The sequence below is a fragment of the Pipistrellus hanaki genome, assembly GCF_964339955.1.
Source record: "Pipistrellus hanaki genome assembly, chromosome: 10".
Lineage (NCBI taxonomy): Eukaryota > Metazoa > Chordata > Mammalia > Chiroptera > Vespertilionidae > Pipistrellus > Pipistrellus hanaki.
The window spans coordinates 50,660,016-50,679,014 of record NC_140512.1 but is presented as its reverse complement, the minus strand read 5'-3'; the positions used below and the strand labels follow the sequence as shown (position 1 = coordinate 50,679,014).

The 18,999-nt window shown below is 39.8% G+C and overlaps 1 protein-coding gene across 1 annotated transcript in view; it reads left to right on the top strand.

Moving 5' to 3' along the window:
* Positions 1-1,865: 1,865 nt before the first annotated feature.
* NUP205 (nucleoporin 205) overlaps positions 1,866-18,999 on the top strand; it is a 73,016-nt gene continuing 55,882 nt past the window's right edge. Inside the window, exons 1-7 of the mRNA XM_084896565.1 lie at positions 1,866-2,061; positions 10,120-10,262; positions 11,767-11,938; positions 13,741-13,885; positions 14,279-14,438; positions 14,894-15,122; positions 16,982-17,146. Of these exons, the coding sequence (XP_084752691.1) occupies positions 2,034-2,061; positions 10,120-10,262; positions 11,767-11,938; positions 13,741-13,885; positions 14,279-14,438; positions 14,894-15,122; positions 16,982-17,146 (1,042 nt within the window). The 5' untranslated portion in view covers positions 1,866-2,033. The remainder of the gene's footprint in view (positions 2,062-10,119; positions 10,263-11,766; positions 11,939-13,740; positions 13,886-14,278; positions 14,439-14,893; positions 15,123-16,981; positions 17,147-18,999) is intronic.

Genomic DNA, 18,999 nt, shown 5'->3' with positions numbered 1-18,999 from the left:
TGTGTGGGCTTAACGAGTATGTGGCCGGGAAGGCTTGTAACATTAGTGCTGAGAAAGTAAATTTTTGAAGGCTGCTTCCTGCCAAGTTTCTGCTCAATTTTTCTCACTTTCACGCTAAACTTTGCTTTTGCATTCTCTTATCCTCTTCAATCCTTAAATGGTAGTCTGACAATTTTCTCTACATAACAATGACTTTAAAAAAAAAATGACCAATCACTTTTGTGTTTCACCTAATATACATTGTGTCACTTACTGTTATTTGTTCAGGATAATGAACATGGCTGATACTCTTAACAACAAATTCTGTAGTTTAAGTTATTTAATTCTGATTTCCCACAGTGAAATTCTCCCAGCCTCAGTGGAGGAGTTGATAAAGTGAGGTTGTGAGGCACAGGGACATCTGAGATAAGGAGCTATAATTATATCATCTGACCAATAGGATTGTTTCAGGGATTAAATGAGATAATGAAATAATAATATATATATCCTATATAATAAAAGGCTAATATGCAAATAGACTGAACAGCTGAACCACCAAACAACTGGTTGCTATGACATGCGCTGACCATCAGAGGGCTTGCAAGGAACATGGTGGGCATCAGCTGCAGTGGGATGGTGGAGCAGGTGAGCTGGGGCACCAGACCACCGCAGGGTGCTGGTCGCTATCATTAGGGCCAGCCTCTGGTGGTTACTGAAAATTCTTTGCTCCTGTACTCCATGGTCTGCCTTTCACTCATACCTGCTACTGGAGCCTCCACACGCACCCACTGTCAGTGCCCGCGGGCCCTGATGGCTCAGTGCTGTTAGCGGGTGCAAGGAGCAGCTGCCAGCCCATATTGCTCTAGTGCTGGCTTCTCCACCTCCCCCTGCTCCTGAGGGGCGAATGGGATAGCAGCAGCAACTCATACTCTCTGTTGGTACTGGCTCCAATCACTCTGTGCTGTCACCAGGTGCGAGCTGGGCCAGCACTATCAGCACTTGGGAGCAGCAGGAGTGGGGCTGCTGGCAGACAGGGGCTGGGCGGGGGTGCAGAGGATGGGCTGAGACCTGCCTCTGTGCCCACGGCAGCCTCAGGTCCCAGAGTTCCTTTCAAGGTGCATGAATTTGTGCACTAGGCCCCTAGTAATATATAAAACAATACATAAATATATGTAATAATACTATTTGTTATTATTACATTACTATTATTATAGGATAATTTGAAATTCTCAGTAAATATCCGGCATGTGATAGCAAATGGTAATGACTATTTTATTTTGAAAATTAGCAAACTAAATTTTAGCAAGCGAGAAAAGAACCTTCAGTTATTTGGGAGTGCTTAGGTAGGAAAATATTTGGTGTTTATGAAATGTCTGGAAATTGCTTCAGAATAATCCTCCGTGATGATGGGGGTGGGGTACACGAGTTGGCCATGCTATTGAAGCTGGGTGTTCATTATTCTAATTTCGGTCGACACTTGTAAATTCCATAATAAAATGTTATGATTTGTTTCACTCTGTGCAACTATGTTGACGCAATACACTTGCTATTGTATATTGACATGTAACTGCTTAAATGACTTTTTTGGGGTTTAGGCATCTTGCACATCACTCCATTCCCTAAAGTAAGGCAATAATGCAAGGAATATTTAATTTGAAATGAAGATGATGATTTGTATTTACATATATCATAAATGGGAGTAATTTTAATAACTAGTCTCAGAATATCTTTTTCTGTTCCACATAAACTTCAGTCATCATTAAAAATAAACTACAAGTCCCAGGATGCACTGCACGACTAACGTGGAATTTTAAGGACCTCGCGTCTTGGAATTATTTTCCCTCGCCTTATTTGAATGGGAATAACGCGGCGGAAATTGATTTCTGTGACCCAGAGCAGGTTTTATTTTTGAGTCTTTGTACTCCTGGGCCGGCTGAGTGTGCCGTTCGGGGCGGGCACCAGCCTGGCTCCTTTCCGTTCAGGAGTCGCCCTGGGCAGCCTCCCGGGTTCCTGGGGCTTCCGTGCGCACCGGGCGCCGTTAGCGCGCCTCCAAGATGGCGACGCTGTTGGCGGTAAATTCGGGTGAGTGCGGTGGGGCAGGAGGGAAAGTGGGGCTGGGCGGCGATCGGTGTTCCGGGGACACAGCGGGCCGTGAGGTTCCTGGAGGCCCAGGCCCCCATGGGTGCGCGGTGCCGGCGTCTCCCCCGGCCCGGGGCCCGGAGTCCCGCCCCTCCCCAGTTTGAATGGCGCGCGCGGCCCTGCGGCTCCAGCCTGGGAGCTGGGGTTGGAGGGTGGTGGAGGCGAGCAGCGTGGTCTCCTGCAGCCCCACGTGCAGTCAGTCTTTCGCAGCTCCGGGCTGAGCCTGTCCCTCCTATTCCCCACACCATGATGGCTGGGTCTGCGGCGGGAATTTTGCTGGGATCCGGAAGTCTGGGGCAATGAGGTCAGAAGACCTGAGATACTGATCAGCCCCGTGCGCCGGCCCGGAAACTCGCCCTAGGACCCCTCATGGAGGTGACGGGGTCCTGCAGGGAGCGAGGACCCCCGACTATGAAGCCTGCACCCCGAAAGGTGGCTGAGCAGGTGCGCCCTGAGCTCAGCAGATGCCTCCCGGGGCTGCGGGGCGGCGGGTCCTGGATGCTCCCGGACCTTCGGAGCCATGGATCTCGGGGGCGCGGTGGAATCTAGAAGGCGGCGGCGGAGGAACGCTGAGGGGTTTGGGATGGGGTTCTTAGGCGGTTCTCAGCCTGGGGCGGCCCTCCCTCCGGGGCGCTGGACAGAGTGGGTGCCTTTGGGTTGTCACACACGGTTCCTGGGGTGCCCTGCCGGCGCCTGGTGGGCGGGGCAATGATGCCTGATAGTGAATGTACCGCTTGGAATGTCAGCCTGGATGGAAGCGTGCTTAGCTTCCTGGGCACAATCTAGAGTATTCCTGTGTGGTAAATGCTTGTAGAGAGTGTCACTCAGGGAGGACTCTTCCTTGGGCAGCCTTTGGCAGTCATTATTTACTTTTAAAAAATATATTTTGATTTTTTTTGCAGAGAGGAGGGGAGAGGGATAGAAAGTAGAAACATCAATGAGAGAGAATCATTGATCAGCTGCCTCTTGCACACCCCCTACTGGGGATGTGCCCGAAACCAAGGTACATGCCCTTGACCGTACGCTCTATCCACTGAGCCAAACCGGTTTCGGCTATTATTTACTTTTTTTGTTTGTTTTTGGTTCCGGTTTGGTATGCTTTCCCACTGGACTGATATTGTTGAAAAGTCCATCTCTGAGTTTATTTATTTATTTATTTATTTATTTATTATTATTTTTTTTTAATCAAACCATTTCAGAAACACCGTGATACATGATCTAAAATAATGAAGTGCCGGTTTCTGAGTGATTAGAGTTGGATTCCGGTCAAAGGCACGGACCTCGGTTGCAGGCTCCGTACCCTGCCCCGGTTGGGGGCTGGGGGAGGCAACCGATCTGTGTGTCTCTCTCACATGGATGTTTCTCTCTCTCTCCCCGTCCCTTCCACTCTCTGAAAGTCAGGGGGAGGGGAGGAATAATCCTCGGGTGAGGATTAACAAAAAAGAATGAAGGGGTATGTTTATTGAGCACCTCTTGATTCTCAGGACTGAGTTGTTCTTTCATCTCATTTAGTTCCTTTTATACACCTATGGGTAGCTACTATCAAATACCCCATTTTACAGATTTGGAGGCCTAGGGTGGTTATACAGCTAATGATTCTAAGCCTAAGGCCTAGGGTGGTTATACAGCTAATGCTTATAATCTTAAGTGATTACATGCTACTGCTGAAATACAACCTAATTGACTTTATCACATCAAATTTCCTTATATCTGAATGTTAGTATTGAAGTTACTTCCTTAGTATTGCTCTCCTGTCATCCCGCCCTGATGTAAACTTATAAGCAAGGCTTATAGTTATATACATTTCTCATGCCATTAGAGGTCAATCATTGAAGGGAAAAGGATAGTAAATTCTGCCAACAGCCAAAGGGTATACAATGTATAATCAGGTCTTGTGGCAAGAGTGTTTAATTGGCAAAATAGAAAGAAAACATTTTGAAAAGCCAGGAATCAGGAGAGAATATATATATATAGATAAAACTAAATCCTAAGGAAGCAACTTGTGTCCATAGGTGGATAAATGGATAAACAGTGTGGCATATACAATACAGTAGAATATTATTAACCTTGAAAAGGAAGTCCTGTCACATGCTAAAATATGGAAGAACCTTCAGGACATTGAAGTGAAGTAAGCTAATCACAAAAAGAAATCCTGTGATCCCACTTAGATGAGGTATCTAAAGTGGTCAAAACTAGAAACAAAGAATGTTGGTTGCCCCTGGCTGGGGGAAGGTGGAAATGAGGAGCTGTTGAATGGGTACAAAGTTTCAGTTTTGCAAGATGATAAAGTTATGGAGATCTGATGTACAACAATGAATGCATTTCACACTGCTGAACTGTATGCCTAAAAATGTTTAAGATAGTAAATTCTGTTAGATGTGTGTGTGTTTTTTAAAACCACGATTCAAAAAAATCAAGTTGTAGAGGGAGAAAAACGGAGAAGTTACGAGGCCTACAGCTATATGACTTACTAGTATTGTAACTTGTGTCACCCTGGCTGAGTAAAGGTATGGCTTTTTAGTGCTACCTTTGACACTGCTTGACAGTGCTTCATTTTTAACTTCCAACCGACCCCTCAGTCCTAAAAAATCCAGCAGACATTTTTAGTCTTTATCTTGCTTGATCTTTTAGGATAAAGACCAAAATCCTTAACATGAGCTTGTAAGCCCTGAAGGATGTGGCAGTTGCCTCCCTTGCCAAGCCCTTAATTTCTGTACGCCAGCTTCTGGGCTTCTCACTTCTCTGGAAGTGCAGTGTTCCCTATTGCTTTGGAACCCACATACTGTCCTGTCTTCCCGGTATGCACGTCCTCACCTTTGACCTCTAAGTTAACTCCCACTCTAAAAGAAAATATATATTTTATTGATTTTTTACAGAGAGGAAGGGAGAGAGATAGAGAGCTAGAAACGTCGATGAGAGAGAAACATCGAACAGCTGCCTCCTGCACACCCCCCACCAGGGACGTGCCCGCAACCAATGTACATGCCCTTGACTGGAATCGAACCTGGGACCTTTGAGTCCGCAGACCGACGCTCTACCGCTGAGCCAAACCGGTTTTGGCAACTCCCACTTTTATCCTTCAAATTTTAGCCCCACAATCACTTTCTTAATGAATCCTTCCTTTCCCCTGCCTCCCTGACTAGTTCATATTCCTCTGATCTTTGCCCTGGGTACCTTCCTTCATTGTACTCACCAAATTGGATATTACACTCTGTATGATGTTTGAATGTGTTTCCTCACTACACTGTCAGCTCACCCATACTGAGCACATGATGAATGAGTGAATAAATGTGATTTGCTAGAGGTATTAAACTTTAAGAACAAATGTATAGTATTTCTCAAACAAGTCACTTAGGTTAAAATTTCATATTTAGTAACTTAGAAAAAAATTATAGCTTCCTTTTACTTGTAACCATTAACAAGAAGACATTTACTGAAATTAGTCAAAACAAAATCAAACAGAAGATACATCTTTCTTGCAGTTACTTCTATGATGTGTTGATGTTAATGATGGACTAAGGAGGCCAGTATATGTGGGTTTTTGGTGTAGACTTTTTACCAGTTATTGAATACCTCCCCATTAAAGGGGGAAACTGAATTTTTCTCTAGAACTCACTGAGCATTAGTTCTTCACAGGTTCTATTATATTTTAAGTGTTATTATTATTTTTTTTTTACAGACAGAGAGTTTAGTTTCTTTTGTCAACTCTTGGTCAGATTTCTTAAATACCTGGTAAGGCAAGTTTCACATTTGCTTAGGAGTCATTTTTGATACCTTTTCTTTATACCCTGCAGCAAACAGTTACAGTTCTAACCACTAACAGGCCTCGTCTATTACTCCCGTAGCTTAGGTCTTCTCCCCTACATGTGGCTTACCTACTTGTCATCCTTCATTGGTGACACTTCCTATTCTAGTTAGTCCATCAATCACACTATTGACCCACATTGTCAATTTCAGTTTGTACTAGTACTTGAAACTTTCCCATTTACTAATAGGAGAAAACCTGCCTTGTTCTAGAATTGAACTCTTAAAATTACTGTATTCTTTGCAGTTAGAGGCGGCCAAGAAAACTAGGGAAGTCAGCTCCTCACTATCCAATGAGCATCTCACAGGAGATCACCAGGATACAGGGTTAGGCCCTCACTTTGGCAGGTTCAGAACCAGTTGTCAGTGTATTCAGAGTTGAATAGTTCACAGTAATTGCATTTTCTCTATTCAAACACAATAAAAGACAAGCCATTCCAGTATGCCACATTACTGATCTTTAATGGGAAGAATATCTAGTTTGCCAGCTCGTTCTTTACCCTAAAACATTACATAACAAACTGTATTTTTTACCAGAGGATTGGCAAGTATGAGAGCAAAGCAGGGAGTTGGATGATTGCTCTCTAAGTGTGGTCTAGACCAGTGTTTTTCAACCTTTTTTGGGCAAAGGCACACTTGTTTCATGAAAAAAATCACGAGGCACACCACCATTAGAAAATGTTAAAAAATTTAACTCTGTGCCTATATTGACTATATATAAAGTAATTCTCTTGAATAGGAATCAAATAAACACAAAGAAAGTATTTTATAATTACTTTATTATGAAATATTAAGTAAACAAAATAGTGAAAAATTATAAAATTCTTGTCTTGTCTGCACCTACGGCACACCAGGCAACATCTCGCGGCACACTAGTGTGCCGCGGAACAGCGGTTGAAAAACGCTGGTCTAGACATTGTGGTTCCCATTCCTCCTCACCCCCATGCTAAAGACCTGATAAACCACTTCCTACTCTGCCCTTCGGATTAGGGTAGGTGTTCCCTTTTATATATTCTCAGCACTCTGTACTTCATCACATCTTTTATATACTGGTAATTGTCTTTTGAATGCTATAGTGTTATGGCTGTCCCACTTGTCAGTCTGGTAGTTCCATGAGGGGTCCTGTCTGGCTCAGTCTATAGTCCCAGGCCCTCCGTAAATTGTTGAGTGAATGACTGGTCCAGCTTGACTGATTTAGTCTGTCCTCTTCCTGCATATTCCCCCCTTTTTAAAAATTCCCTAACACATTGACAATATTGTTCATAGAATTATAATATTTTTAATTATGTTACAGTTAATTTTAATGTCATTCATATTGTCCTGGTAACTTTATTTGGTTTTGTATTTTCTCAGATAGCAGTTGAACATGTTTAGAGACCATCCTTTACAGTTTAGTATAGTTATTTCTAAGTCTCATCTGTTGAGTGATTGGTTGGGTTTGACTAGTTTCCGTTTCAGTCTTTATAAACTACTTTTTTTCCCCAGCTGCTAATTTTTACAAAATCTGATTTTAACCCTCCTTCCACTGCTGCTTTTCATTTGAATGGAAAGTCACATTTATTGCATGCCTGTGGTATGCCAGGCACTGTATCATGTGTTTTCTCTAGTGTATCTCATTTATATGAAGTGGATGATGTTCCTATCTATATATTAGTATATAAAAGCCTAAGTGACCAACCATTTGACCATCTGACCATAGCTATGACAAACACTGACCACCAGGGGACAAACTCATCGCAGGAGCTGCTGCGTTGCAGTGACTTGGCAGCTGTGTTTTCAGGTGATGCACCTGGAACCAGAGAGGAGGGAGCCTGATTCTGGGGTTTGTTACCTGAGAACCGCCCAGGACCCCTGGGGGATGTCAGAGAGCCGGTGTCAGCCCAATCCCCGCAGGCCAGGCCAAGGGTCCCCATTGCATGAATCTGTGCACTTGGCCTCTAGCCCATTGGCTCCCCACTTTGGGTTTGGCTCCCAACCAGGCCTCTAGCCTATTGCAGAGGTTGTGGGTCTGCCCCTTAGAGAAACTTTGTTCAGTCTTTTTTTTTTTTTTTGTTTTGTTTTTTTAAAATATATTTTATTGATTTTGTACGGAGAGGAAGAGAGAGAGATAGAGAGTTAGAAACATCGATGAGAGAGAGTCATCGATCAGCTGCCTCTTGCACACCCCCTACTGGGGATATGCCCACAACCAAGATACATGCCCTTGACCAGAATCGAACCCGGGACCTTTCAGTTCCCAAGCTGATGCTCTATCCATTGAGCCAAACCGGTTTCGGCGAGAAACTTTGATTTGACTAGCTAAAATTTGTGTCAAACACAAGGCCCGCGGGCCAAATCCAGCCCGCCAGGCCTTGCAATGTGGCCCGCACCGCGCTGTCATCACTGCACTCTGCTGTCAGTTTATGACATTGTCAGTTTATGACTGTTCAGTAAACCATTCGGCCCGCGATTTAGGCTGGATTTTAGATTTTGGCCCCTTCTCTGATTGAGTTCGACACCCCTGAGCAAAATGATGAGACATGGAGGACCTACTAGCTGTGGCCCCGATGACTGGCACCTGTGCCGGCCCACCCGCCTGATATTGATTTCCAGTGGAGGCAGCGAGTTTGCTCACTGCCACTCTTGGTTGGGAAACTGGCTGCGGCTTCCCTCCTGGGTGGAGAGTAGCGCCAGTGGGCAGCCTCCAGGAAGGGAAGGAGTCAGAGGAGCAGCTCAGATGGGAAGAAGGAGGTTCCTGCTGCCACAGGCCTCCACCTGGGCAGAAGGGCCTGAGTGGGAGCCTGACACAGAGCACGGTCCTGCCCCAGGCCGGCTAGATTCCAGGCTAAGTAAGTCCTGTTTGCTAAATAAATGCATTTTGCAGCTAAATGCCCACAAGTCTTCAGTTACTGCCAAACTTAAGGTAAAGTGAGATGAAAGAAGCAAGACAGATACAGAGAGAAAGTGACATAATATTGGGAAAAGAGAGGAGGGAGCTCGATTCCGGGGTGCATCACCTGAGAACCATCCTCTTGCAATCCGGGACCCTTCAGGGGATGTCAGAGAGCCAGTTTGGGCCCTATCCCTGCAGGCCAGGCAAAGGGACCCCCACCAGTGCACGAATCCATGCACTGGGCCTCTAGTTTTATATATAAGGAAACTGAAGTGTAAAGAGGTTAATTCCATGCTCCAGGTCACGCAGCTACTAAAGTGGCAAAACCAGGTCTGACGGATATTCCTATTTAAAGTCAGAATTTACTCTACACAATGATAAATTTTTGCTTGAGAATTTTAGTATATATGCTTTTATGTTAGTGTTTGGTTTGTATGTATTGCTCAGCATATATATATATATATATATATATATATATATATATATATGTTTATTTATTTTTTTAAATATATTTTATTGATTTTTTACAGAGAGGAAGGGAGAGAGATAGAGAGCTAGAAACGTCGATGAGAGAGAAACATCGAACAGCTGCCTCTTGCACACCCCCTACTGGGCATGTGCCTGTAACCAATGTACATGCCCTTGACCAGAATTGAACCTGGGACCTTTCAGTCTGCAGACGGATGCTCTACCACTGAGCCAAACTGGCTTCAGCTAGTTTAGCATATTTTAAAGTAGCTGTGAGCATGATTAAAATCTTATCTAATGAAAGAGTAATATGCAAATTGACTGCCACTCCAACCCACAAGATGGCCACCCCCATATGGTCAAAGATGGCAGCCCTCATGTGGACACAAGATGGCCAGCAGGGGAGGGCCATTGGAAGGGACCAAGCATGCAAGGGAGGGACAGGCCTGCAGGGGAGGACAGTTGGGGGGGATTAGCCCATTAAGGGAGGGCAGTTAGGGGTGACCAGGCCTGCAGGGGATGGCAGTTGGGGGGGGACCAGGCCTGCAGGGAAGGACAGTTAGGGGCAATCGAGCCAGCAGGGGAGCAGTTAGACGTCAATAAGGCTGGCAGGGGAATTGTTAGGGGGTGATCAGGTTGGCAACAAAAGCAGTTAGGAGCAAACAGGCAGGCTAGTGGTTGGGAGCCAGCCAGTGGGATCGGGCCTAAACGGAAAGTTGGACATCCCTCAAGGGGTCCCAGATTGGAGAGGGTGCAGGCTGGGCTGAGAGACACCCCCCCCCCCCCCACCCCATGCAATTATTTTCCAAATATGTGTTTTATTTAATGCTGGTTTTATTTATTTTTTTTCCTTTAAGCTGCTAGTCTATGGGGTCCTTATAAAGACATTTGGCAAACGGTGGGAAATGTCCTTTGGAGAAGACAACCTGAAGCTGTCCACCTTCTTGACATGATTTTGAAGAAACATAAACCTGACTTCATCTCATTGTTCAGAAACCCAGTAGGAAATTTTTCTTTTTTGCTTCTTGGATTTGCTGCCTTTTTTTTTTTTTTTTTTTTTAAATGATCAAATGAATATGTAAACTCTTAATGCATATGAATGAATATGTTACTTGTTCTGGTCCATTGATTCAAATTTTCTCTAAAAATGTAATTTTTTTATAAAAGCAGTTGTCTTTTTGCTTTCTATAGAAGTTAATATTGATGTATCTCTAGCTAGGAGGTAGCTTAATAATATTTGAGTACAACTTAGAAAGTTCAGTATATTCTAGAAAAATCAGCCTCTTGGGAATTTCTGACTTAAAGTTAATACATCTAAGTTCAGTAAGAGTGATTATTTTTTCTGTTTTCAGGTATACTTCAAAATTTTAACTCTTTAAAATGTTTTATGAGTTGTGTTAGCTAAACTAATCAGTGCTTGCATATCATTAGTTACTGCATCTTGAAATCCTTTCATCTAGGAATAGAGTACTTAAGTGGAGGGGATTTGTGTTTGGAAACTCCTTTTCTTGCTGTTTAGCAATTTTTTTATTAAATATACTTTATTGATTTTTTTACAGAGGGGAAGAGAGAGGGATAGAGAGTTAGAAACATTGATGAGAGAGAATCATCGATCAGCTGCCTCTTGCAAACTCCCTACTGGGGATGTGCCTGCAACCAAGGTACCTGCCATTGACCGGAATCGAACCTGGGGCCTTTCAGGCCGCAGGCCAACACTCTATCCACTGAGCCAAACCGGTTTCAGTGCAATTTTCTTCTATAGATTAACAAGATCATATAAGAACTGTTTATGAATTTTTTTTACCAGGAATGGCTTTTGCTTTTTAGCTTTTTAGCTATTCTTATTAGAAAGAGTCCTAGCCCGAGAGCCAGTTGAGTTGAGTTCTAGTCTTGGCTCTGCCACTGGAGGTTTATGCCCAAGGGCAAGTTATCTGACTTTTCTGGGCATCAGTTTTCCCATCTGTTTATAGAGAAGTCAGATTAAATGGACTTTTTTGTAAAGTGTAAATTTCTACGGTTGTATGATCCATCAAGTAATTTGTTACACCATTCATTAAGTATTTGAACTAAGTTGTAAGACTTTTTTGAGGATAAGACTACATTTTTAATACTATATTAATAAACTGTTATTAGCCCACTAACTAATTCAACAATTTATATGTCCATTTATTTCCCGCTTGATGAACTTATTTTTTTAAATATATAATTAGAAAAGTTCCTTAGACACTTGAAAAATAGTCTGCTATTTTGTGTGCTTTCTAAAAATTTCAGAGTTCAGAGTTCAGCAAGAGTCATTATTGAGAAGATAGTAATAGTATAAAAAGGTGAAGGTGATATGAAATGTTACCTCATAAAAGTCTAATTGTAGATTATCTGTTAAGAAGTATTCTTTTGTCGTGTTACCAGGTTGCCTTATGAGTAAATTTCTTTAGGTAACAGTTTAAGACCTTTGTCTTCAATGTACTTTTCTTATTACATGACCTTATTTATTTTTACCATTGTAGCCAAAAAATGTTCAACAACATGAGAAGGTTCAGAAAGCCAGCACAGAGGGAGTCGCCATCCAGGGTCAACAGGGAACCCGGCTTCTTCCTGAGCAGCTCATTAAAGAAGCCTTTATCCTCAGCGACCTGTTTGACATTGGAGAACTGGCAGCTGTTGAGCTTCTCCTTGCTGGTAGGTTGACGTTTAACTGAATCTATGTTAAGGCTGTAAGAATATTATAAAATTATTCACTCGAACTTTAAAGTGGGATATAATTCAGTTTCCTTAATAGCTTGTAAGGATGCTGTTAACATGAAAAACTGTATTCAAAATAATTTTCTTTTCTCTCTCTTTGGCTAATGGAAAGCTTTAGTTGAGTCACTGGAAGTGTTAAAAGTAATTTAACTTTTAAGATAAGCTTTTCTATGGTAGTTCATTGGCTACATCTCAGAAACTTTATAGCACAAAGCATTTATTGTCATATAATAAGTAAGAAGATAAGGTCACTGCTTTTTTGGAGTTTCTTTTTGAGGGGGTGATTCTGCTAATAGGACAGAATAAGATAATTTCAATAACACTGAGTTCTCAGAAGAAAATAAAGCAGTAGGAGGTAGAAAGATGGGACAACTTTAAATAGGGTACTTAGAGAAGGTCTCTTTGAGATTGAGACTTTGACCTGACCTGCATGATAGCAAATGCCAGAGTTTGGAGGAAGGTGTTCTAGTCTTGAGGTGAGAACAAAGGCTTTCAAAGGGACAAAAAGACCTCTGTGGTGGGAACATTAGGTGACAGGGAGAGTGAAGGAAGACCAGGATAGAGCAGAAATGTAATCTTCCAAGCCATGAAAATTAATTTGGATTTTATTCTAATTGCAATGGGAAGTTGTAGGCAGGAGCTTTAAGCAGAAGATTGATATAATCTGGAATAGCCTTGAAATTATTTCTCTGGCTGCTATAGAGAGAAAAGATAGAAATCCCCATAAAATAAGCAGTTCATTCAAATTATAACAGAGGAACCATGTGAAGAAGCCATGTAGGCTTTTTAATTGAAAGAAAGTTAATATGTCTAAAGATATCATGTGACTGCCAAAATCCCCTTTTGACCTTTTGAACTAAGGCTGCATTAAAAGAAGTATGATATTGAGAATAGGTAATGTAGTTTCACCATTCTGTGATGGAGATGTTAACTTGACATGCTTGAGTTTTACTCAGTACTTTTACTTAACAAACATTTATTTTATACCTATCATAAGCCAGGCACTATGTTAAGATTCTAGGGACATAAAGATGAATAATATCTCAACTAGTGTAAAAAAGCCCATAGTCTAGTAATTGAGAAAGACATGGATACCAATATGGATACAAATATTTATGAACCATTAAGTACATTAATGCAGGTTTGTGCATGATTTAGTGATGGTCTGGAGGGCAGAGGGTTAAATTGTCCTTGGGTGTAACAGAGAAGTCTTCACAAATATCATGAGGCTGAAGTGTTAAAACGAAAAGACATATATCAAATGGATTAGGTGTGCACTTGGGAGGACCGAGAGCATCCAGACAGTAGCAGTTGACTGTACAGAGGTATGAAGCAGTGGGATGAACTTGGGGAACAGAAGGGAATGGAGTGGAGGAGTGATTGGACTAAGGGGAGAAAAAAACCATAGGAAATGAAACAAATTATAGGCAGGCTGCTTTAAAAAATGCCAAGTAGAATTTACTCAAAGATGAGCAGTTAAAAGGTTGAGTAAAGAAGATAAAACACAAGAAAAGGCTGTTTAAGTTTCAGAAAAGGCTCTAGGGGAAGAAACTTCCAAATATTTGAAAGATTTCAGGTGAAAGATAATAAGACAGTGGATGGACGTATGAAGGAGAGGGCCCTTAAGGACCCTTAAGCCCTGAGAGTCTGTGATTTCTTTGGACGTTGGTATAGTGATTTTTGTCTCGTCCTGACACAGGTGCTTATTTCCTAAATTATTTCTCAATTTTCTTTTCTAGGAGAGCACCAGCAGCCACATTTTCCTGGCCTCACCAGAGGATTAGTAGCTGTTCTTCTGTATTGGGATGGAAAGCGATGCATTGCGAACTCTCTGAAAGCCTTGATACAGTCTAGACGAGGAAAGACATGGACCCTTGAACTCAGGTCTGTTTGCTTCTTAGGATTTCAGGGGTTAATCAGAAATTACTTGAAGGATTATAATTATAGAAACAATAAAAATTTCTCCATATATGTAACTTAAGTAATGTGTGTAACATATGTTATAAATACTCCCTTATTCTGCCACAAGTGACACAACAGGTTAAATGTACTTGATGTTTTTTGCAAAAAAAAAATTATTCAGGTATTTATGGTTAGAAGCTTATTGAAAACCAGTGATCTAAAAAGGATGAAGATACCTAGGATATAATTCATCTTGGTTGTTACCAGTAATGTAACAATTATTATTATATTTAAAAAGTATTTGCTGTATCCATCTGATGAGGAAGCATAACCATTACTATTCATTATAACTTTATTGATTTCTTTTCATTACAGTCCAGAACTGGTTTCCATGACAACACGCTTTACAGATGAACTAATGGAGCAAGGGTTGACTTACAAAGTCCTTACTCTGCTGTCACAGATTGATGTGAACAATGAGTTTGAGAAACTACAGCGTGAGAGAGGTTTGGGCAGTGAAAAGCATCGCAAAGAGGCAAGTCTTCAACAAGATCAGATCATGGGTTGTCAAATCTCAGAGGCAGAAAAGTCATGACAATTAGAATATTCTTTAAGTGCAGGCATAGGAAAATTAGTAATATGTATTTAAGTGTGTAGGCAGCTGTGTCTGCAAAAATAGACTTGTGGTTGTTTTAGGTTCCTTCTAGTCCCTTTTGTGCCATTCTACTTCTCTTTTTGGAATGAAGTTTTCAAGAAATTGGTTATTCCACACTGGAGTTTGGAACTTAAGAATGAGGAATTAACAATATGATTTGTTCAGAATTCCAGAGATGAGATTGTAGGGATCAGATACATTTATTTAGTTATCTTTTATAAAAAAAGATAGTTTAAATTTTGGAATAAGACCAGGCTTCACTGTGATTTATTTATATACTTTTATTTGATACATGTTTACTATGTACATATTTAATCATACATTCTTATTTATAGGTTTCTGACCTCATCAAGGAGTGCAGGCAGTCTCTGGCAGAAAGCATTTTCTCCTGGGCTTGCCAGACACCATTAGGCAAAGATGACACTCTGCTCCTTATTGGACATTTGGAAAGAGTGACAGTTGAGGCTAATGGCTCTTTGGACGCGGTGAATCTGGCTCTTCTCATGGCACTTCTGTACTGCTTTGATATCAGTTTTATAGAACAAAGCACAGAGGAGCGCGATGGTATTGGGTTTTATACCTATTAATACACTATTTTATACTTATTAGTAAAATTGTGGAGATAACATTTCAGAAGGGTGATATTTTAGCTACTAAAGTTAAAAAATTGTACTTTTTATTTCTTTGTGTGCAATTCAGCCATACTTGTTTAGATATAAGATTATATTTAAAAACAATTATAATCCTACTAGATGTTTCTGTTGTCCTGTTGGATTTTGGAATGGGAATGTGTTAAAGGTTATGTAATACATGTTCATGAGTTACACCTACCTAATTTACTTAATTGCCTGTTTCTTTACTATTTATTCACATTTCAAACCTTTTATGAAAATATTCTAAGGGAGGATAACTCATTTTTAGTAATATATCATTTTGACTTACATTTTCTCTGAAGTAGACAAAATTTTACTTGCTAATCACATAACCAATTACTACTTAGAATTGAGGACCTCAAAAATGATTACTGCAAAGGAAGATTATTGCCATTTAATGTATAGATATTTATAATTATTCCAACAATTATCCCTGTTCACTTTTGATTGTATCATCCACCTCTCCTTTCATTAGGTATGTGAAGAGAATGGACATTTCCCACTCATGTGGTGGCTATCCTTAGCTGCTAGGAAAGGCTTATTTAAAACACAGTTGCCCCCTTTCTCCAATCAAGTTGTCACACAGACTGTGTGTCATAGAATAAGCAGCACCTGTGCTCTTATAGAATGCTGCCAACTAGCACATTGGTCAGATTTCCTGTAGTGAGTGCAATGAAGCACAGAATTAAGTAGGGGTAGGCTGTATTAATGGAAGTTTGTAAGTTGGTAGTTTCCAAAGCTTAATGAAATGCCTGGGAAGTTTCATAGGCTAATAATTAAAGGTTTTGGCATTAGGTTGCAATTGTATCAATTTCAGGTGTTTAGGTTGATTAACTCATTTATGTTTTATATATCTTTGATTAATAAATGGGAGAAGTGAATTATTAGTGCATGTACAATAGTAGACAGAAACTTTGAAAGTATAGGAAATTAAAGAATGTGTTTTTTATTGGTTGGGAATCACTGAACTAATTATTCACAAGATTACATCAAAAGAACTTATAAGAGCTCTGGCTAATGTGGCTCAGTTGGTTGGAATGTCGTCCAATACTCTTAAAAGATAGTGGGTTTGATTCCCAGCCAGGGCACATACCCAGGTTGTGGGTGCAAACTCTGGTCAGGTTGCGTGCGAGGCAACCAATTGATGTTTCTCTTTCACCCCCCTTCCTCTTGATAAAATTAAAATAAATTAAAAAAAATGAATATAAGAAAATAATGAAGTAAAATAAATGAATTCTTGGGTAGTCAGTGGTGTTTCCCATTATTTATTTATTTATTATTAATTTTATTAAGAATTCTTTGCTTTGAGATACCCTAGTACAACTGAAATTAAATTGAAAATTCTTAAATTATCATTTGTTTATATCATTTATGTTACAATCAGAGTAGGTACTTATTTGCAATTTGCATTCTTTGGTCAGTTTTTATTTAGTATTTTAAATTCAGGCTTATTTATCTATTAATAGTAAGATTCTGTTTTGATTTTTAAGTAGCATTGATTTACATTTTAGAATTTATGTACAGAAAACATGAGTAGGGATTTATTTTTCTAATTTAATTATAGTACATGTATAATCTACTGGAAATAATAGAATTAAAATTTGGGTTATGGTTGACTTTTTCTTTTGTTTTTAGTTTGTGTACAATTTTTGGCTTGTCAAACCTTAGTGTTAATCATAATTTGAGAATTCTGTGACTTTTAGACATTTCTGTATATCACAGTGAAAATTTTTCTACTTTTCCCATAGTGGTCTATTTTTGTGTTTTCAGATATGATTCATCAACTTCCACTCTTGACTGAGAGACAGTACATTGCATCAGTTCACTCTCGCCTTCAAGACTCACAGCCTTGGAAACTGCCTGGGCTGCAAGCCACTGTTCGACTTGCCTGGGCACTGGCCTTGAGGGGAATATCTCAGTTACCTGATGTGACAGGTAAATTGGTGTAGGTAATTTTGTTATGAGAAAGATCATATTAGTTTTAATGGTATTTTGGAAAGGGTCTTATTTTTGCCATATATAAGAAGGAGCATAGGAAGAGTATCTAGAGTTGTATTAATTGAAACTTCGTTAAAGTGGTAAAATACAGACCTTTTCCCCCCTTTGTCTCCCAAAAGAAATTATATGAGATACTATTTCCCTTATAAATACTAGTAGTATATTAGAAAAAAGATCTTTGGGTCAATCAAGAATGGATGTGGGTTCTGGCTGGTATGGCTCAGTTGGTTGCGCTTCCTCCTGTGTGCCAAAAGGTTGCTGGTTTATTTCTGATTCCTAGTCAGGGTACATGATCAGGTTTCAGGTTCTGTCCTGAATGGGAGGCAACTGATCACTATTTCTCTCTGTCTCCCTAAAATCAATTAAAACATTTAAAAAAAATGAATGGATGTGGGATTCTGACTTAACAGTTTGTTACTCACTTGTAACATATCCTGTTGTGCTGTTTACATTCATGTAATTACCATACTCAAGTAGTGGTGTACTCTAACTGGATGAGGACCATGCTTTCATTATAATTTGAAGTCCAAGAGTTGTCCCTTGTTTTTATAGTAAATGTTTCTTTACTATTTTTTTACTATGTATTCACATTTCAAATCTTTTATGAGGGAAGATAACTCGTTGCTGAAAAACTGGAACTTTGATTCTTTAGATTTGGGAAGATTTTTATTAAAATTTGTAATTCAGAGATTTTTAATTAAATTGATCTTCAAAAAAAAATTTGTAATTCATGTCAATGTTTTCTAGTCTTGGAATGTCAACAGATTCCAGTGTCTTATCATTTGTATGATTTCAGAACTTTTTTTACATTTATGTAGTATTTTTATTGAGATTGTGTTGAAAGGTATTCAACATCCAAGGGACTATTTGTAATATAATGATTCCAGACGATTTTTTCACAGTTGACATGCTATTCCCAAGGGAGCTACACAAAGCATTTTTGTATTAAGAGTCTTTGACCAAGTGTTTTTTTTTGTTTTTTTTTTAATTTGTTTTTATTGATATCAGAGAGGAGAGAGAGAGAGAGAGAGAGAGAGAAATAGAAATATCAGTGATGAGAGAATCATTGATTGGCTACCTCATGCATGCCCCTTTCTGTGGATTGAGCCCGCAGTAACCCAGGCATGTGCCCTTGATCGGAATCAAACCCAGACCCTTCAGTCTTCAGGCTGATGTTCTATTCACTGAGCCAAACCAGCTAGGGACAAATGTTTTTATATTAAAGCTGATAGGTGGCTAATTTGTCATTTATATGTATGTGCAAATTCTGTTTCTGGAGTATATCTCTATTGATTTATAAGTCTTATTTCAATACTTTTCTGGCATAAAATTACCCTTTAATCTTTTAAGTGGCTATGTGATGGTTAATCAGATTCTTTTGCTATAATTTACTGTACTATCCCCTGATCTGTAGAGACACCATGCAATATGCTATAGTTGGCTATAGAAGAGTAAGTAAGGATAGGCTGGGAATCCAGACCCCGTTTCAAGTCCTAGATCTTTGGCTACTTAATCTCTTTAGCTTTACATGTGCAAACCCTTTTATAAGCTTTGATAATTAGGGATATTATATTAACATTTTTAAACTATAAAAATATTTTTATAAATTTGAATTTTAAAAATTGCTAGAAAAGACTTAATTGTTTATCTTATATTTCTTGAAATAATACAAGTTTTAACAAAAATCTTGATTTTGAAAAATTAGTTTCTATTCTCTTCATAGACTTATGAGAAATCTTATCAAATATTTATTACATTATTTTATAAAGGTATGTTTGGAATTTTACCAA